This window comes from Oncorhynchus kisutch, linkage group LG4 (genome assembly GCF_002021735.2).
Source record: "Oncorhynchus kisutch isolate 150728-3 linkage group LG4, Okis_V2, whole genome shotgun sequence".
Classification (NCBI taxonomy): domain Eukaryota; kingdom Metazoa; phylum Chordata; class Actinopteri; order Salmoniformes; family Salmonidae; genus Oncorhynchus; species Oncorhynchus kisutch.
In genome coordinates this window covers 49,140,464-49,162,553 of record NC_034177.2, presented here as the reverse complement: position 1 = coordinate 49,162,553, position 22,090 = coordinate 49,140,464, and the positions used below count along the sequence as shown (strand labels likewise).

At 42.7% G+C, this 22,090-nt stretch overlaps 1 protein-coding gene across 1 annotated transcript; it reads left to right on the top strand.

The window, feature by feature from the left end:
- Positions 1 to 10,776: 10,776 nt before the first annotated feature.
- Positions 10,777 to 20,866, top strand: LOC109888718 (neurotensin/neuromedin N). The gene is made up of 4 exons (XM_020479891.2): positions 10,777 to 11,049; positions 13,775 to 13,836; positions 17,796 to 18,008; positions 20,424 to 20,866. The coding sequence occupies exons 1-4, from the start codon at positions 10,989 to 10,991 to the stop codon at positions 20,547 to 20,549; spliced, it is 462 nt and encodes a 153-aa protein (XP_020335480.1). The 5' UTR covers positions 10,777 to 10,988; the 3' UTR covers positions 20,550 to 20,866.
- Positions 20,867 to 22,090: the final 1,224 nt, after the last annotated feature.

The window sequence follows — 22,090 nt, the reverse complement described above, 5'->3', positions numbered from 1 at the left end:
TAGATGTCCACATACGTTTGGTCATGTAGTGTAAATATCATTCCTCTCTCTTTGAGTCAGGTTGTTCAGTAGGCTTAGCTGCATTAGCTTGTGTAAGTAAAAACATTTTTTTAAAGATACAGCAAAATCTCTCTCACACACGCTCTGATGCTTCTTCATTTTTAAAGAAATTAATTTGTTCAAGCTGTTCAATTATAGTCTCTCTCTTTGAGTTAACTACTCACCACATTGTATGCATTGCAGTGCTAGTTAGCTAATGCTTATGCTTTCATTACTAGATTCATTATCTGATCCTTTGATTAGATGGACAACATGTCAGCTAATGCTGAAAGAGCTCTGATAGGTTGGAGGACATCCTCCAGAAGTCTTCATAATTACTGTAAGTCTATGGAAGGAGGTGAGAACCTTCTAGGTTTTGTATTGATTTCAATACCATTTTGGTATTTTTTTGTTGTTGTATAGAAATCCTGCAATCAGACCAAAATAGCACTCCTGCTGTATCTTCAGTCAACTGAAGTGTACAAGCGAAAAGGTAAGGGGCTCCAGGAGCAGTGTGAGTCTTTCAAGTGTTTCTGTCCCCATATCCTCTGTGACGAGGAGTCTCCATTTTCAAGGATAAATCTCTATTTTAAAAGATTATACAAACTGAGATGCAGGCAAAGCTTCAGCACAGGAGATGTTAAATACTGTTGACCTTTATTAAGGTGCATGGTGGTGGGGGGGGGGGGGGGGCCTGCCTCCTGCACTCTTGTCTTAGAGAGAAATAACCTCAACTTCACTCTTAACCTTATCTTAGAGAGAAATAACCTCAACCTCACTCGTAACCTTATCTTAGAGAGAAATAATAGACTATTGACTGGCTGTCTTTAGCCATCCTGTAGGCCTGGGAATGGGGCTGGAGAGCTATGGCTGCATGGGGCTGGGGTCGGGTTGGGCGAGTCCCCTGTGTTCACTGCCTGCAATGCCCTATTCTCTGTTTGCCCATGTCTTCCATTCTCTGGGTCTCAGATGAGTCAGAGGCCATAGGTCTTCCCTCTACATATTTTCTCTCTTTGTCAGAATCCGGAGGTGTGCCCTCTCTACGCAGACTCACTCTCTCTCTCTCTCGCTCTCTCTCTGTCTTTCTGTCTCTCTCTCTCTTTGTCATCTGATTGGATTACTGTCAGGGTTCAAAGGTCATATGTAGTATTTACAGGAAGAGTTGAGTGACCGCTCAGAGAGAGATAGAGACTTTTAATTATTCAAGAATTCGGTGACAAAGCTGCCAATTCCCACACTATCGGGTGTGGCACAGGTAACTAATAAAATGTGTTGAAAGGTGAAGGAAAGAAGCTGTAGTGCCTCACAGTTGACATGTTCACAATGTACTGCAGCACAGTCTGTCATTTGACAGAGCATCAATTAAAACTTTATTTATTGTGTGGGCATCCTTAGAAAAAACAGTCTTGTTCAGTTTATTTGCCATTATTTATATTGTACAGTCCCTTGAGTGGTGATCCTTGAAGTCAAAATGTATGTTCTAGATTGCTCAGTACTCAAACCAGTTACCGCTCTGGTTAAACAGCTATAAAGGCTTGTGATGGATGTAAAATGACCGCCACATCGTCATCATCATTATCTTCATGACTTACATATTGCCATTCATTCATGTATTTGACAGCTGCAAACAACATACAACTCTGCATTGCTAATAGCCATTTAAGTATTGACATTATTGGGTGAGATGCAAGGCCCAGGGATTATAGTGCTGTTTTCCAAATCCTGATTAGTTGATTTCTGAAGAGAAAGAACCCGTAAAAGGAGTTCGTCAGAGACTGGGCTCTCCACCTGCCGCTCTGTAGCAATATGGGCTGGTACAAAATGGTCCCCTATGGGCACTGGTCAAACGTGGTACATACCTAGGGAATAGAGTGCCATTTGGGATGCAACCCTGGTCTTCCTGTATTCTCCAACAATGAAAGATACTTTAATAAACTAGAGTAGGAAAATAGAATAGGCCTGGGGCTCTCATAGAACATGCTAATTTTTATTATTTTCCAAAGATCTTGGGGGCACGGAAGTGTGTGTGTGTGTGTGTGTGTGTGTGTGCGCGTGCGCATGTGAAAGGTCTGCAACGTGCTATGCTAAAGAGGGGAAGTCTCTCTGAGATGCTATGGCTTCATATGGCTATTTTGAATAAATACGTCATCAAAATGGGACAGGAGTGATTCCATCATTGCCAATTGAAAAGGAGAGCCCCCCCCCTGTCAAACACCTCCCCCCTGTCACACTCTATGACAGGCCAAGAAGACACACGTGTCAGAGAGTGAGACTGTTCACATTGGAGTGTTTGTGACACGGACGTCGTGGTGGAAATGAGCGGACCAAGGTGCAGCGTGGTGGGCGTACATTTTCCTTTATTTATATACATGTCGCCAACAAAACAAGAAACAAAGCCACGACCGTCAAGCTTACTAGGACTATAGTGCCACTAACAAAGTCAACTACCCACAAAATACAAAGGAAAAAAGGCTGCCTATGATTACCAATCAGAGACAACGATACTCAGCTGTCTCTGATTGAGAACCATATCCCGGCCAAAACAGAAAACATAGAAATAAAGAAACTAGAATGCCCACCCTAGTCACACCCTGGCCTACCTAAAATAGAGAGTAAAAGCCTCTCTATGGCCAGAGACAGTTTGGACTGCATCACTACTAGAATAACATTAAATTGGAGGTAGAGACGCTTCTAGAAACCCACTGAGGCTATTCTCAAAGTGGCTCTGACCATTGTAGTACAATGACTCTGCAACTGTACCCGGTAACATACCGCACTTGCGTAGCACTCAACATAATACTCTATAAGTCACCCTGAAAATGTGTCAAAATATATGTAGTTGAAATGACAGCTGATTTGGTCCAATGTTTAGGATAGGCTAAATCCTTTGTTTCCTGTTGCACTGACATTGTGTCTGACGGTGGGTGTTGCAGTAACTTTAACACAAACCTTTAACAACATACTGTCAAAGTTACACCTTTCCGTTGTAAGTTACATGTCAGATGAAATCCCAAAGAGGGCGTGTTAGAAAATACTCTTGATTTTAGTGTTGTCCACAGTCCAAATGTTGCTCATAGTTCTATTGTCTTGTACTTTCCTCTTGTCGGTTCTGTGTTTCTGCTCGTAGAATTTTAAGAATAGTACCACAACCTTATCTGAGAGATTTTTGCCTGTAATACATATATTTTCTATTCTGCGTTTTCTATGACAATGTAATCTAGTGGACAAACACAGAACTTCCTCCAGGTGATCTTGTTAAGTCTTTATGGTAAGCGTGAACGTATATACACTGAACACATTTGTTTACGCAACATGTAAAGTGTTGGCCCCATGTTTCATGAGCTGAGTGGTGCAGCAGTTTAAGGCACTGCATCTCAGTGCTAGAGGCGTCACTACAGACCCTGGTTCAATTCCAGGCTGTATCACAATCTGCCGTGACTGGGAGTTCCATAGGGTGGCACACAATTAGCACAGCCTCGTCCGGGTTAGGAGTAGGACATCATTGTAAATAAGAATTTGTTCTTAACTGACTTCCCTAGTTAAATAAAGGTTACATTTAAAATAAAAGATCCCAGAAATGTTCCATATGCACAAGAAGCTTATTTCGCTCAAATTTTGTGCACAAATTTGTTTACGTCCCTGTTAATGAGCATTTCTCCTTTGCCAAAATAATGCTAAGATAATTCATCAACCTGACAGGTGTGACATATCAAGAAGCTGATAAACAGCATGATAATTACACAGGTGCACCTTGTGCTGGGGACAATAAAAGACCAGTCTAAAATGTGTAATTTTGTCACACAACACAATGCCACAGATGTCTCAAGTTTTGAGGGAGCGCGCAATTGGCATGCTGACTGCAGGAATGTCCACCAGAGCTGTTGCCAGAGAATTTAATGTTAATTTCTCTACCATAAGCCTTTTAGCGTTTTAGAGAATGTGCCGTATGTCCAACCGGCCTCGCAACCCACAGACCACGTTTAACCACTCCAGCCCACGTTGCAAAGATCTGTACCCAATTCCTTGAAGCTGAAAATGTCCTAGTTCTTCCATGCATACTCACCAGACATGTCACCCATTGAGCATGTTTTGGATGCTCTGGATTGACTTGTACGACAGCGTGTTCCAGCTCCCTCCAATATCCAGAAACGTTGCACAGCCATTGAAGAGGAGTGGGACAACATTCCACAGGCCACAATCAACAGTCTGGTCAATTCTATGCGAAGGAGATGTGTTAGGCTGCATGAAGAAAATGATCACATCACATACTGACTGGTTTTCTGATCCATGCCCCTCCCTTTTTAAAGGTATATGTGACCAACAGATGCATATCTGTAATCCCAGTCATGTGAAATCCATATTATATATCATTACAATCAGTAGACTTTAGGGAACACCCATATACTTTTTAGAGTTGGAGCTAGCCATGAAAATATGGTATTGTTGTTGGTACAGTATGTTGGCACACGTTTTCACCACTTCCCTATAAACATTTAAAGGATGCATACATATGGCATCTTTGGGCCATTTTATTGTGTCTTCCAGACCCTCTCAAACATTTTAAGACATCATTGGGCTGTATGTTATTTATGGAGATATGGCAATGTGAATCGTGTCCAATATGGCCCTACGCAGCTGGTTGGCGGCTGAACAAAAGCCCTCAGAGTGGAGTATAATATTACAGAGATGAACTTAATGCCACAGACTTGTCATTAATTATCAGGTCTGCCCTAATAGGCCTTAGTTTGTATTTAAATCCTGTCAAGCCATTCCTCAGTTTCTTTCCAGTTGTTAAGTTAAGGGTACTTTTGTTTCCTATTTTCAATGTATATTTCAATTGTTATAACATTAAGATGTCTTGCAATTTCCTTATTTTCATTATTTGAAATATTTTGGTTTAATAGATTCATCCGCACCTTTATTTTATGCAACCTGCTTATAATGTCTCTCTTTTGTTGCAGGACCACATGCAAATCCAACTTTACCATGTTCAACCACAATAAGTCAACTTTTGCACTGTCTCTGTCATCTGCTTGCTCTATGATTGGCGCAGAGTACCCATGGTGACATCTATCCAACCAGTTACATATCTTGGGTTTCTTAGCCTATTTTTCAATGGCTATATTGGAAATGACCACCAGGGGGGTAAATGGACAAAATCTGCTTTGGCACAATAGCCAAAAATACTTATTTAGACATGCCCTAGCTGTGTGTGAAATGTGGTGTCTCTATCACAAATAAAAAATAATACAATTATTTTATGTAGCCGCTGAACTATGGTCAAAATGACCTCAATATGACACTTGTTAAGGTCTTAATAATATTTTGTAATCATAATGATTGTCTATGTAATCTTTGGGGTTTATTTAGTGGGTAGATAACCTTATCAATCCATTTTTATATTGTTTTCAATGATTTTACCCTATTTTCTTCTAACAGGAATTCTAGATGGCAGCCATTTTATTATAATCCAGAATTCTTGTCAGAAGAAAATAGGGTAAAATCATTAAAACAATATAACAATAGATTTATAAGGTTAGCTACCCCTCAAATTAACCCCACAGATAATACAGACCAAAATGGGGGACTTTGTGATTGAGACACCAAATTTCATATTGTTGTAACAGTAGGCCTACCATTGAAAATAACCTCATACTGGGTTACTGACCACAATAGATTTAATTAATTAGAAGACGTGTTGATTATTTGGCCTTGATGTCACACCCTGATCTGCTTCACCTGTCTTTGTGCTTGTCTCCACCCCCTTCCAGGTGTTGCCCATCTTCCCATTATCCCCTGTGTATTTATACCTGTGTTTGTCTGTTGCCAGTTCTTATTGTCTTGTTAGGTCTTACCAGCATTCTTTCCCGGCTTCCTGTTGCTCTAGTTCTGTTTCCTAGTTTTTCCTGCTTCTGACCATTCTGCTTGCCCATTCTGCTTTCCTGCCATCCTCTACCTGCCTGACTCTGACCTCATTACAAAACCTCTGCCTGCTCTGACCCCAGAGCCTGCCTTCCCTCCTGTACCTGCCTGACTCTGACCTGATAACTAGCCTCTGCCTGCCCTCGACTTGCCCTTTGCCTGTCCCGTGTTTATAATAAATAATCTGAGAACTGTAGTATCCGCCTCCCTTGTCTGCATTTGGGTCATATCCTGAGTCGTGATACTTGAGGGGAGCACATCACATGGAAGAAAACATCACGCTGCAGGAAGGGGTGTTGGAAGTGCTGCAGATACATTTAAATGCATTTGCCAAATGACAGTGTATTAAAAGTATAATAAAGTATACAAAAAATATTACCAATTCAAATAATATACTTCAAATTTAAGATCTTAAATATAATATAAATATAGTATAATTACACTTCAAGACACTGATTAAATGTGTACTTTTAATTCATTTTTCAGTCTTTAAATATACCTCAAATATACTATCAACCTTTTAATACACTTATTAAAAGTGTGTTTTAAATTCATTGCTTTACATTTTTAAGTATACCATGATGTAAAAAAACAAATGCAACATGCAACAATTTCAAAGATTGTTACTGAGTTACAGTTCATGTGCCTCAGGATCTCATCACAGTATGTCAGCATTCAAATTGCCATAGATAAAATGCAATTGTTTTTGTTGTCCGTAGCTTATGCCTGCCCATACCATAACCACATCGCCACCATGGGGCACTTTGTTCACAACGTTGACATCAGCAAACCACTCGCCCACAAGACAACATACACGACGCTATACACGTGGTCTGCGGTTGTTAGCCTAGTTGGATGTACTGCCAACTTCTCTAAAACTACGTTGTAGGTGGCGTATGATAGAGAAATTAACATTCAATACTCTGGCAACACATCTGGTGGACATTCCTTCAGTAAGCTTGCCAATTTCAGCTCCCTCAAAACTTGAGACATCTGTGGCATTCTATTATGTGACAAAACTGCACATTTTAGAGTTGTCTTTTATTGTCCCCAGCACAAGGTGCACCTGTGTAATTATCATGATGTTTAATCAGCTTCTTGACATGCCATAGCTGTCAGGTGGATAGATTACAATGGAGACATGCTCACTAACAGGGATGTAGAAAAATATGTGCACAAAATTTGAGAGAAATAAGATTTTTGTGGGTATGAAACATTTCTGGGATCTTTTATTTCAGCTTATGAAACAAGGGACCAACACTGTACATGCTGCGTTTATATTTTTTGTTCAGTGTATATGTTCACTATCATTACACTTAAACACACTCATTAAAAGTGTACTCCGATTTCATACGAATATCCCATCACAACGGGACCAAGCAGCGTGCTCGGGAGGAGATCAGGGAGAGAATATCCTGGACTTGGGAAGAAATAATGGCAGGAGACAAGAAGCAGGCGGAAGCAGCGAAGGAGGGGCAGCGACGAAGTCGGGGAGGAAGACCACAGAAACCCCAAGAAAATGTTTTGGGGGGCACATGGAGCAGCCGGCGGAGCCGAGGAGTGAAACAGAGCCAGTCTGGGAGAAGAGGGAGAAATGGGAGAGTTGTTGAGTTGAGTGGGGGAGGATGCACGGTATTTGCCCTAAGGAACGTGTCAGTTTGGTGCCACCTGAGTCAGCTCCCCGTTCTTTCCCTTCGAAGTGTGTTAAAGTTCCAGAACAATTGATGCCGGCTAGACACCAGGTCTCCAGTGTGCCTGCTCCTCGCACTCTCCCTCAAGTGCGGTTTCCCAGTCAGGTGCGTCCTGTGCCTGCTCCTCGCACTCTCCTTGAAGTGCGCCTCCCCAGTCCAGTACGTCCCATGCCCGCTCCTTGCGCTCGCCCTGAGGTGCGTGTCACCAGCTCGTTACCACCAGTGCTGGCCCCAGGCACCAGGCTTCCTGCGACGATCCCCAGTCTAGAGCTTCCGATGACTGTTCCCAGTCCAGAGCTTCCAGCGACAGTTCCTAGTCCGGAACCTCCTGAGACGGTCCACGGTCCCCTACGCCGATGCCCAGTCTAAGCACGGTGTCCAGCTCCAAGGCCAGAGTCTTCTTCGGCGTTGGTGCCAAGTCCATGCATGGCGTTCTGTCCCGCTTCATGGCGGGAGCTTTACCTTGCGCCTAGGTCCAGTCCAGGCACAGTGTTCAGCCTGGGTCCATGGCTGGATCCGCAGGATGAGCGGGTACTTCGCCCCGCACCAGAGCCGCCACCGACACTAGATACCTCCCCCTAACCCTCCCTTTTTGTTTCAGGTTTTGCGGTCAGAGTCCGCACCTTGGGGGGGGGGGGGGGTACTGTCACGTCCTCACCATAGAAAGCCTATATTTTCTATGGTAGAGTAGGTCAGGACGTGACTAGAGGTTTAGTCTAGTTTATTATTTCATGTGGGTTTCTAAGTTTATTTTCTATGTTGTTTGTGTATGATTCCCAATTAGAGGCAGCTGGTAATCGCTGTCTCTAATTGGGGATCATACTTAAGTTGCATATTTTCCACCTGTGGGTTATGGGATATTGTTTGAATGTATGTGTTTTGAGTTTGTGCACATAGCTTATCTGTAGTCACGGTTCGTGGTTAGTTTATTGTTTATTGTTTTTGTCATTGCTTAGTTTCACTTTCATTAAAATATGTGGAACTCAACATACGCTGCGCCTTGGTCCGACCATCATTATTACGATCAACGTGACACAAAATAGCTAAAGGACTACAAAGTCAAGGTGTTGGAGTGGCCATCACAAAGCCCTGACCTCAATCCTATAGAATATTTGTGGGCAGAACTGAAAAAGTGTGTGAAAGCAAGGAGGCCTACAAACCTGACTCAGTTACAACAGCTCTGTCAGGGGGAATGGGCCAAAATTCACCCAATTTATCGTGGGAAGCTTGTGGAAGGCTACCCGAAATGTTTTACCAAAGTTAAGCAATTTTAAGGCAATGATACCAAATACGAATTGAGTGTATTTATACTTCTGACCCACTGGGAATATGATGAAAGAAATAAAAGCTGAAATAAATAATTCTGAGAATTCATATTCTTAATATAAATCAAATTAAAATAAAGTGGAAGGGTACCAAAACATTTCTGCAGCATTGAATGTCCCCAAGAACACAGTGGCCACCATCATTATTAAATGGAAGAAGTTTGGAAACACCAAGACTCTTCCTAGAGCTGGCCGCCCGGCCAAACTAAGCAATCGGGGGAGAAGGGCCTTTGTCAGGGAGGTGACCAACAGCCTGATGGTCACTCTAACAGAGCTCCAGAGTTCCTATGTGGAGATGGGAGAACCTTCCAGAAGGACAACCATCTCTGCAGCACTCCACCAATCAGGACTTTGTGGTAAAGTTGCCAGACGGAAGCCACTCCTCAGTAAAATGCACATGACGGACCACTTGGAGTTTGCCAAAAGGCACCTAAAGGCCTCTGAGACCATGAGAACCAAGATTATCTGGTCTGATGAAAGCCCGGACTTGAACCTGAAAATAGCTGTGTAGCGACGCTCCACATCCAACCTGAAAGAGCTTGAGAGGATCTGCAGAGAAGAATGAGAGAAACTACCCAAATACATGTGTACCATGCTTGTATGGTCAAACACAAGAAGACTCGAGGCTGTAATCGCTACCAAAAGGTTCTTCAACAAAGTCCGAAGTAAAGGGTCTGAATACTTATGTAAATGTGATATTTCCGTTTATATATATTTTTTAATAAATTCCACAAACCTATTTTTGAATTGTCATTATGGGGTATTGTGTGTAGATTGATGAGTGGGACAAAAACAATGTCATCCATTGGAGAATAAGGCTGTAACGTAACAAAATGTGTAAAAAGTCAAGTGGTCTGAATACTTTCCAAATGCACTGTATATTTAATTTGCTCTTTATATTGTTTACTAAAAACACACTTTAAGTACAAAAAAAGTGTCCCAATTTAGATGATTTGAAATGTATTTAAAATGGTTCCTATTTAAGATCATTTTAAATATACTTAAGTATATTTATCACAGATATATTTAAGCATGTCTAATTAGATTTTTTTCCTGCTTGGGTAGGCAGCATATGAAAGCCCAATGGGAGCGCATGTGGCCATCATTTGCTTGTGAGTGTTGTCTAGCTGGAGTGCGATGGTATGGCCTATGGCACAATTAGACTATAAATCAGTGTTTGGGATTACCAGTAGCCTATGGGTTTTGATGGCAGTCGTTAATCTATTCAAAATAGTTATTACAAAAAAATATGATAAAAAAAGATATATCAATAGAATCATTACATATTTATTAATGTAGATGCTTCTTAACTGAGTTGAGGTTGACATATCACACCCGTTCTTATCCCTAACCATACTTACATCAAAGCATTTGTTCTCAAGGTAAAAGAGTGATGCAACTTTCATTTTACCACATAGATCTATAGGCTTGATGAGATACCACTTACACTCAAAACACCAAGAAATACATTTGTTCATAGAGTATTTGTAGAGCCCTGAGTGTGTTCCCTGAATCCCAGTGAGACAGGGGTCTTCATACACACGACTCGCCTCTACAAACAAATCAGCAAAACAATCAAGCTATCCACTCTAAAGTAATCAATATAAATACATATATGTAAATAACCACGTCTAAAAGTTGTATGACGCAAAACCTTGATGTGTGATGGCGGGGGGGTGATGTCTGATGTCACGATGACAGGGGCTTGTGGGTAGAGGGAGAGAGGGGGGGGGGGTGAGAGAGTGGTCCAGTGACATCATTCTACCTCTTATATACTGAGGGAATGAAGCCCACTCCTCTTCACTTTTACATTCACTAAAGCCAAGGGGACACAGGCAGACACTGTCACTGACAGGACGAAGAGAAGACAAGGACAAAACAAACTGAGTACATTCCTACTCCACCTCCCACTTCTCTGTTTCTCTCTCGCTTTCTGCATTTGACCCCTTAACCCTATGGACTTGGGTCCTGCTTAGCTAGGGTGGATTCAGAGCGTGGGATTTGTACGAAGATGCAGGCACAGCTGGCTTGTGTGCTTCTCCTCTGTTTGCCGTGTGGCATGTTATGTTCAGGTAAGCACGGGTATCCTTTCACATACTTTCCTTTTGATGTTAATTCATTTGCAACCCTTACTGGGTATTATTTTTGTTGCACTGTCAACTGATTCAGTTCGATGTTTACCTTGAAAGAACAGGAAATGGTCTCAGAGACCAGGGACTAACTGAATGACTCTCATCGGGAACGTACTCTTGCAACAGGTGGATTTCACCACGCACACTTTAGTTATCTTATCTATACCTCCATTGTTTACCCAGGTGTTTATCTTATCTATTCACATCCAGTGATTACCCACATATTCCTATCAAGAAGGCATAACTGCTCTGAGGTATTTATTGTGCAAAGTTTTCGTAGGGTAGACCTGCAGCGCTATGGGGTGTGTGTGTACCTCTGTTCTAGCACAGCACAATGTATCCATCTAATTGTTGAATCAATGCCCTAGCCTCGGTGACTCGGGGGTTTTAGTGCTGGGGCAGCCAACTGAAGCGCTCCAGGACGTCACACTGTTCGGTTGAGCTTATTAAGCACATATCTCCGTCAGAGAAACAAACTGTTACATAGATGTTGCTGTGGGTGTTGGAAAGGGGTGAATCGATCTAGCTGCGCCCCAAAAAGCCTTGACTCCCTGGCTTAAGGAGCAAAAGGGATTTGATTCAACGTCAAGTTGAATCAAGTTCAACATCTAATCAACATTAAGTTAAACATCTAAGCAAGATTAGTTTCATCTGAACTCTGTGACACGCTCCAAAATGGAATGTAAAAAAAAAAGTATTAAATCTAGCAAGGCTTTGAGCTGTTTTTGCTTGAGCTTTTGCTCAAGATTTCATGGGGCACAATGGATCAGGCTCCAACAGAACATTAATAGTCTCGTTAGGAATAGTCTATGAGGGCAAAATTGGCACCAAACAGATAAATTAAGTTGGATAAATGTGTTGTAGACTATGCTAGAAAAACCCAGGCGATAGAAACCACGTTTTTACTGAAATGGTTACTTCAGAATTGGAGCTGTATTTTTGTATTATTTAATACCTTTATACCTGTACTACGATAAACCTGTATTATTATGTACCTACCTGTATAATACCTTTATACCTGTACTACGATAAACCTGTATTATTATGTACCTACCTGTATAATACCTTTATACCTGTACTACGATAAACCTGTATTATTATGTACCTACCTGTATAATACCTTTATACCTGTACTACGATAAACCTGTATTATTATGTACCTACCTGTATAATACCTTTATACCTGTACTACGATAAACCTGTATTATTATGTACCTACCTGTATAATACCTTTATACCTGTACTACGATAAACCTGTATTATTATGTACCTACCAGTATAATACCTTTATACCTGTACTACGATAAACCTGTATTATTATGTACCTACCTGTATAATACCTTTATACCTGTACTACGATAAACCTGTATTATTATGTACCTACCTGTATAATACCTTTATACCTGTACTACGATAAACCTGTATTATTATGTACCTACCTGTATAATACCTTTATACCTGTACTACGATAAACCTGTATTATTATGTACCTACCTGTATAATACCTTTATACCTGTACTACGATAAACCTGTATTATTATGTACCTACCTGTATAATACCTTTATACCTGTACTACGATAAACCTGTATTATTATGTACCTACCTGTATAATACCTTTATACCTGTACTACGATAAACCTGTATTATTATGTACCTACCTGTATAATACCTTTATACCTGTACTACGATAAACCTGTATTATTATGTACCTACCTGTATAATACCTTTATACCTGTACTACGATAAACCTGTATTATTATGTACCTACCTGTATAATACCTTTATACCTGTACTACGATAAACCTGTATTATTATGTACCTACCTGTATAATACCTTTATACCTGTACTACGATAAACCTGTATTATTATGTACCTACCTGTATAATACCTTTATACCTGTACTACGATAAACCTGTATTATTATGTACCTACCTGTATAATACCTTTATACCTGTACTACGATAAACCTGTATTATTATGTACCTACCTGTATAATACCTTTATACCTGTACTACGATAAACCTGTATTATTATGTACCTACCTGTATAATACCTTTATACCTGTACTACGATAAACCTGTATTATTATGTACCTACCTGTATAATACCTTTATACCTGTACTACGATAAACCTGTATTATTATGTACCTACCTGTATAATACCTTTATACCTGTACTACGATAAACCTGTATTATTATGTACCTACCTGTATAATACCTTTATACCTGTACTACGATAAACCTGTATTATTATGTACCTACCTGTATAATACCTTTATACCTGTACTACGATAAACCTGTATTATTATGTACCTACCTGTATAATACCTTTATACCTGTACTACGATAAACCTGTATTATTATGTACCTACCTGTATAATACCTTTATACCTGTACTACGATAAACCTGTATTATTATGTACCTACCTGTATAATACCTTTATACCTGTACTACGATAAACCTGTATTATTATGTACCTACCTGTATAATACCTTTATACCTGTACTACGATAAACCTGTATTATTATGTACCTACCTGTATAATACCTTTATACCTGTACTACGATAAACCTGTATTATTATGTACCTACCTGTATAATACCTTTATACCTGTACTACGATAAACCTGTATTATAACTCTTGTTTTGTGTCTATCTGACAGATGTTGACCAGGAACAGCAGGCAATAGAGGAAGAGCTGTTGAACAGTCTCTTCACTTCAAAGGTACTGCGCTGCTTCCTCTGTGCACCTGTCAGATCTGAGGTGTGTGTGTGTGTGTGTGTGTGTGTGTGTGTGTGTGTGTGTGTGTGTGTGTGTGTGTGTGTGTGTGTGTGTGTGTGCGTCCGTGCACACAGTTAGTGCCCCCGTAGTGCAGGTGCTCTTTTATGGAGCCTGGATATGTCCGCTTTCTCTCTTGTTCGTTTTTGTTTCAATTGAATTGGCTCATCAGGGATTCTATTTGTTCATAGTTTCACAGGTTTCTGGGTTAGTGTTAAGATATACGGTCTTTGAGATGAATATAATGTTCCATCTAGAACCATCAATAAAGCTTTCAAAATCGCATCATCACTTTTCAACTCACACATGCATACACACACGCACAGGAATGATAAAGTGTTGAAAATGAAATCATTTAGGTATAACATAATTGCTTTTTATTTTTTGTTTTCTATATGACCATTTATCGTGCCAGATACTCCGTAGACAGGCGAGAGGAAATGAAGAAGATAGAACTGGATCTAGTGGAGCCTGGAGCCTGATTACCTGAGCTAATACCATTCAGATGGTCCTGACAGCAACATAGCGCCGCGCGGCCAAAACACACACATGCACACACACATTCTCGTGCACACACACGCACATTTGCACATGAGCACGCAACACACACGCATGCGTGACACGCACACAAACGCATACGCTCTCTCAATCCCTACTCCCTCCTCCCCACTCTGTCTGATAAATGAATGGAGATGAGAGGGACACACTGAGACACGACTATGACAAATAAGCTCTGTGATTTATCGCTTACAATGTTCCAAGGGTTCCTTGGGGGGCTGATTGTAATCATAAGTCACCAGATGACTGATAGAGTGCTCTAGATTAGAAGACACCGGAGAGGCAATGTTGTAGTAGACACTTGTGGCTTTGTCTTTTCCCTTTTTCTTTTACACACAGATTATAAACATACATGGTAAGGTGGGGGATCCGTTTCCTAATGTTGGAATAGGTTGACTGTTGTTTCAATGACACTTGTTTGCAGGCTGTGAAACAACAGTTTTATTACTTCATGAAGCATCTGTCAGGTCAATTTATAACTGCTGCATGCAAATGCATATGCCGACACTGTCACGCCCTGACCTTAGTTATCTATGTTTTATGTATTATTTTGGTCAGGTCAGGGTGGTTATGTGTGTTTTTGACCTGTCTAGGGATTTTGTATGTCTATGGTGGCCTGAATTGGTTCCCAATCAGAGGCAGCTGTTTATCGTTGTCTCTGATTGGGGATCCTATTTTAGGTTGGTTTTTCCATTTTGGTTTTGTGGGTTATTGTCTATGTGTAGTTGCCTGTCAGCACTTGTTATTGTAGCTTCACGTTTGTTTTGTTATTTTGTCAGTTTGTTAAGTGTTCTTCGTTTAATTAAAAGAAGAATGTATTCTTATCACGCTGCGCCTTGGTCTCCTCGTTCTGACGAACGTGACAGAATAACCCACCAAACCAGGACCAAGCAGCATGAAAAGGAGGAACAGCGCATAATGGGGAAATGGACCTGGCTCCCCGTCCTAAGGAGGAGATAGAGGCAGCGAAAGCAGAACGGTGATACTACGAGGAGAAATACCGGAGAATGGAGGAACGGTGACGATATGAAGGTACAAGGTTAGCACGAAAGCCCGAGAGGCAGCCCCAAGAATTGTTTGGGGGGGGCACACGAGGAGATTGAATCAGTCAGGTCGGAGACCTGAGCCAACTCCTCGTGCTTACTGTGGGGAGCGTGTTACTGGTCAGGCACCGTGTTATGCGATAGAGCGCACCGTGTCTCCAGTGCGCTATTCTAGCCCGGTGCGCTCTATTCCAGCTCCTCACATTGGCCAGGCTAGAATGGGCATCCAGCCAGGAAGGAGGGTGCCAGCTCAGCGCTCCTGGATATCCTGCGCCGGCTCTGCGTACTGTGTCTCCGGTGAGTCTGCACAGCCCAGTGCATCCTGTGCCAGCGCCCCGCATTTGCAGGGTGAAAATAAACATCCAGCCAGGACAGGTTGTGTCAGCTCTACACTCCAGACCTCCAGTGCGCCTCCACAGTCCAGTGCATCCTGTTCCTCCACCCCGCACTCGCCCTGAGGTGCGTGTCACCAGCCCAGTACCACCAGTGCTGGCACCACGCACCAGGCCTACAGTGCGCCTCGGCAGTCCAGTACGCCCTGTTCCTGCTCCTCGCACTCGCACTGAGGTGAGTGTCCCCAGCCCGGTACCACCAGTGCCGGCACCACGCACCAGGCCTACAGTGTGCCTCAGCAGTCCAGAGCGTCCGGCGACAGTACCCAGTCCAGAGCGTCCGGCGACAGTACCCAGTCCGGAACCTCCAACGACGGGCCACAGTCCGGAACCTCCAACGACAGGCCATGGTCCGGAGCCTCCAGCGACGGTCCCCAGCCCGGGGTCTCCAGCGACGGTCCCTAGCCCGGGGTCTCCAGCGACGGTCCCCAGCCTGGGGTCTCCAGCGATGGTCCCCAGTCCGGGGTCCCAGCGACGGTCCCCAGTCCAGAACATCCGGCGATGGTCCACACAGCGAGGGTCCCCAGCCCGGGGCCTACGGTGAGGATCCTCAGTCCAGAGCCTCCGGCGATGATCCACGGGTCAGTGCTACAAGAGCGGGCTCAGTGTAAGGAAGGGGCCAGCGTCCAGAACCAGAGCCGCCCCTGAGGGTAGATGCCCACCCGGACCCTCCCCTATATGTTCAGGTTTGCGGTCGGGAGTCCTGTCTAGGGTTTTTGTATGTCTATGGTGGCCTGAATTGGTCCCCAATCAGAGGCAGCTGTTTATCGTTGTCTCTGATTTGGGATCCTATTTAGGTTGCATTTTCCATTTTGGTTTTGTGGGTTATTGTCTATGTGTAGTTGCCTGTCAGCACTCCGTTATTGTAGCTTCACGTTCGTTAAGTGTTCTTCGTTTAATTAAAAGAAGAATGTATTATCACGCTGCGCCTTGGTCTCCTCGTTCTGACGAACGTGACAGACACTTGATTTTCTTAATAGAAAATAATGATGACTAAATCAATTGGTTAGGTGAGATCAATTACATTTTTCCAAATTCTGGATATACCAGTAGTCACTGTCTTAAAAATGTCTGATGTAGAAATCTAGCCAGTAACTAATCTCGCCACCCAGAGCTGTCATGAGAGACATAGAAGTGGGGACAGGGGCTACTTGAAACGGCAGTTAGTCCCTCTACTCTGGTTGCTGGCATTATTGGACTGCTCCATAAAAACTATTTTCCGTCCCTCAGTCCCTCAATAATTAACTGACAATGAGAGAGAACACACTGGGGAAAGAAGGGGCTACATAGAAATGTAATGTGAAGTGACCTTTCTGCACAATTAAAAGTGTACCTACCTCTCGTCTCAACACTCAGTGTCTTAACAAACTGTTCATTTGGAAGTTAACAAGAGCTCATTTGTATTTGAGGTCGGTAGGGTTTTCTAAATGTCAATATCGTAAGGAATTCACAGGAGTATCCAACGGACTAAGACGTCCTTTCTGTGGTTTATCCTCAGTCTGCTCAGTACAAAATAATCCACTCTGTGACATTTCTCCCCCATGGCCTCCAAATCCATATGTAATATCTAACAACTCAACAATGGAGATGCAGAAAATAAAAGTGTTGTCCTTTGCCATCCATAAAGGAAAGATGATGGGATTTAAAGTGATTTAGAAGCACCAATCTTCTGTTCCTTACGACTCAGTGACACCCGGGAGAGAGTCTGGGCTGTGCTGTGTTAACGAGTCGGCCCACGCACAGAGGCCCCAACGGGCACCACACCATCCAAACTAGATTATGATACAGCAGGATTGAAGCTAGTTAGATCTGACTGATCCATGAGAGAGTGCAAAGGCAAAGCACACCTATGCACACATGCAAGTGTTTATGTATATCGTAGTCCTAGTATTTATTTATATGCTCCTCCTAGATGAAACAGAGCAAGCAGGGCGCCCCCTACTGGCGTGTGTCCCTGGTGAATGTGTGCAGGATGGTGAACAGCCTGATGAATAGCCTGTCGTGGAGAGAACAGGAGGAGTATAACACTGAGGAGGAGCTGTGGGAGAGACTGGCCTCCCTTCCTGAGCCCCTGGACAAGCTTCTAGACCTACTGCAGATCTGCAGAGTGCTGCAGCCCCGAGAGGTGAGGGACACCCATACCTACAAAAACAGATGCTCATGCACGGAGAGCAATTCTCACATTTGAATAGAACATCTGTCATGCAGTCATATACATTTCAAGTGAGTCACACAAACACACACACAGTAAACACGCAGAGGGATAAGCACTCTAGGGCCTAGAGTCAATCAGATCAAGCGTTAACCAGCGATAGCAGACACCTGCAATGCAGATGTTTTGGCAGAGTTGGAACCGTCAAATTGGTGAGCAGCTGCTCTTGATATAATTTTCATGAAGTCGCAACCACCCCACTCGTGTTAAAGTTCAGAATGACAAAGTGGAGGCTAGATAGAGATAATTACGCTGAAATGAAAAAATCATTCAACGAAATAATGAGGATTTCTATCTTCCGAATCGAGGTGTAGATTACATCTCACTTCCAGTGTTCGAACTTGTAAACAAGGCTGCATGGGATTTCTGTTAATGCGACTCAGTGCAGCCAATGGCAATGTTCGCTTTAGCTATAATGCCGGGAGCCACTTGTGGATTTGAAAACTCTAACGCAGTTCCACCTCCTACACCCCCAAAACAACCGCTATGCGGATGTTGGCTGAAGCAAACCTGATTGTAATCAAGCCCTTAGTCTACAGCAGGGATGGGCACCTCTTCAGAGGCGGAGTGGTGTCCGACTTTTTCCCCGTCCCTAACAAGTACAGCTGATTTAAACTAATTGCATTCTAAACTGAAGATCATGATTAGTTGATTGTTGGAGTCAGGTGTGTTAGCTGGGGAAAAAGTGTGACACCAGTCAGGCCCCCGAGGCCTGGAGTTGCCCATCTCTGGTCTACAGGGAGAAGCATCTCATACCCACACAAAAACAGGGCCACACACATACCCCTCAGTCACACTCAGCCTCCATGCCAGCCTCCTTACGACAGTAAACACACCTCATTAAATGCACCTCCTCCTCATCTTTTCTCAAACGTCTCCATCATGTCGATATGCACATTGTCAACTCCACGGCTCCTCACACATCGTGGTAGACTCTTTAGCCTGGCTATACAGATTAGGACTTGCTTTATCATGCATGGAACAACACACTAAACACTTGTTTAAGGGCTCTATTTAAACAGATATGTTTTAGCCAACATCGTCATAGCAGTTGTTTCTCACAGTGTCGGAGGCGGAACTGCGTTAGAGTTGTCAAATCCACAAGCGGTCCCTGTCCTTGTACCTAATGCATAAATACATTGCCATTAGTTGCACGGAGTCACATTACGAGAAATCCAATGCAGCCTTGTTTACAAGTTTGAACACTGGAATGTGAGATGTAATCGACACCTCGATATTATTTCTATATAGCCACATACTCATTCTGGTAAAAAAATGATGTGACATGTCATACTCTTTTTGGCCAGACAGCATCAGATACATTGGCTACACATACAAAGACAGAGGGGCACTGTTTGACACGTTAGTACCTAATGCGAGTGGGACAGGTGTGGTTTCATGACAATGATCAAGAGCAGCTGCTCACCGATTTGACAGCTCCAACGCAGTTACACCTCTGACACTGCCAAAACATCAGCGGTTAACGCTGGATCTGATTGATCTCGGTCTAACACACAGCTGCATGGTGTGCTATATATATTTTTTTATTTTACCAGGCAAGTCAGTTAAGAACAAATTCTTATTTTCAATGACGGCCTAGGAACAGTGGGTTAACTGCCTGTTCAGGGGCAGAACGACAGATTTGTACCTTGTCAGCTCGGGTGTTTGAACTCGCAACCTTCCGGTTACTAGTCCAACGCTCTAACCACTAGGCTACCCTGCCCTGGAACATATACTGAACATGCAACAAGTTCAAAGATTTTACTGAGTTATAGTTCATATGACTAAATCAGTCAATTGAAATAAATAAATTAGGCCCTAATCTATGGGCCTCAGGGTCTTGTCACTGTATTTTTGTGCATTTAAATTGCCACCGATATAATGCAATTGTGTTCGGTGTCCGTAGCTTTGCCTGACCATACCATAACCCCAACGCCACCATGGGGCACTATGTTCACAATGTTGAACATAGTTGTGAGGCCAGTTGGATGTACTGCCAAATTCTCTCAAACGACGTTGGAGGTGGTTTATGGTAGAGAAATTAACATAAAATTATCTGGCAACAGCTCTGGTGGACATTTCTGCAGTCAGCATGCTAATTACACTCTCCCTCAAAACATGAGACATCTGTGGCATTGTGTTGTGTGACAAAACTGCACATTTCATTGTCCCCAGCACAAGGTGCACCTGTGTAATGATCTTTTATATCAGCTCGCTTCATACATTGTGTTTGTTTTTTAGGTCAATGTACAAGGAATACATTTGTTTTCATGGCATTATGCACCACAGAAGAGTCTCAGGAGTGGCTTATACTGTCTTTCTTTACAGGTGCTTGACGCCGATCGAAACAGGGACAACCCGCTCAAAAGGAAATCACCGTATATTTTTAAGAGGCAGGTGAAAAACACCAAAGCTCGGAGGCCCTACATATTGAAGCGGAGCACATTTTACTGACCCACCCCCACGGAAGAGAAAGAAAGACACTATATATTCTGTGGATATGTGACCATATGTGCTCTCTGTTGTCGCATTATTATTGATGTTTCCGCGGTATCCTGCCGATACAGATGATATCTCAATCCTGTGTCCATCACCGTTGGTCTCTACTAACATACTAGGCCTGCTCCATAAAGCAAGGACTAATGTAAACAAAAGCAAACAAAAGCAGTAAGCAAATGTGTATCTTTCGAGAGGCTTTGTATTTCTCATTTTTGTTCACTTGCACAAACACATTTCTTTCATTTCCAAATGTGATTAAACAATACATATTTCAAAACCACTGAGATGTCACAAGTCTTTTTTCAAAACTATGATATGATAACCCACATCAAAATGAGAGCAGGCATTACATCACTGGTTCCCTTTCAAGTCACCTTTAAACCATCTCAGGGACCAGTCAGCAACGTCCCACGAACCAGAGGTTGAGAAACACTGATCTAGATACTTCCAAGTGGTGCTGAATTGTTTTTCAAATTTAATTTCATTAAATGTCAGGATGATAGCTACTGTGTGAAATACATGAGGCAATTGTTCTGTATAGCCTCTTTAATTAATGTTAAAAGCAATATACTACCTACAATCAGTGCATCAAAAGTAAGGCTAGGTAAATTGGCTCTTGAGATCCCCTTCCATATTTCCATAGCAATGGCATACTGGAATAGGAATAAATTTGGGTTACTTGCGTAACCCCGGTTCTATGAGAATACGAGTGAGATATGTCACTTATGGGATACTCCTAGGGGCGTGTCACAAGCTTGAAGCATCCAATCCCACAGCGTCTTTTGGAGACAGCGCTCCGAAGCCAGAGTAGTTTCAACAGCATCAGCCCTCAGAGGATCCAACGCTGAGGACAGTATGCACCAATTAAGGTACAGTAGCGTCCAGTCGGTAAAACCTCATTAAAGTATGAGGTGGTGGCCCAAATACCACCTTGCAAAACTCTTGTAAAGCGATGCCTTTGAACAGTGCCCAAGAGAGAGCCATACCTCTGTTGGAATGAGCCCTCAGGGGGCTGTAAAACCCTTGCTATTATAAGTCAATATAATAGCCTCCACTATTCAATGGGACAGCCATATGTTAGAGAGTGGCCTACCCTGGCAGGGGGGGCACCCAGGAAGAGTTGGTCACTCTTGCGCCATGCTCTCATTCCATCCAAGTATATGTACAAAGCGCGTACTGAACATAAATGGCGGAGTCACCCTTCTTCTGTAGAAGTAAATGGTGGCGGGGGGAAAGCCGTAAGCTCTAAGGCAAGACAATTGGATTGGATAACCCCGGAGGAAACTGTAGGCACAAATGGTGGACTGACAGTGTGTGTAAAGGCTGATCAGCAAACCCATCTTGAAGGAGAGATATTTCAACGCTTTCCAACGGCTCAAAATTGCTGAGAAATTTGCTTCAAGCACAATAGACAGGTCCCAGGACGGGGTAAAAGGCTTGGATACTCGTAATACGTGACACGCTCCCTACATGAAACAACTCTTAGAAACCGTTTC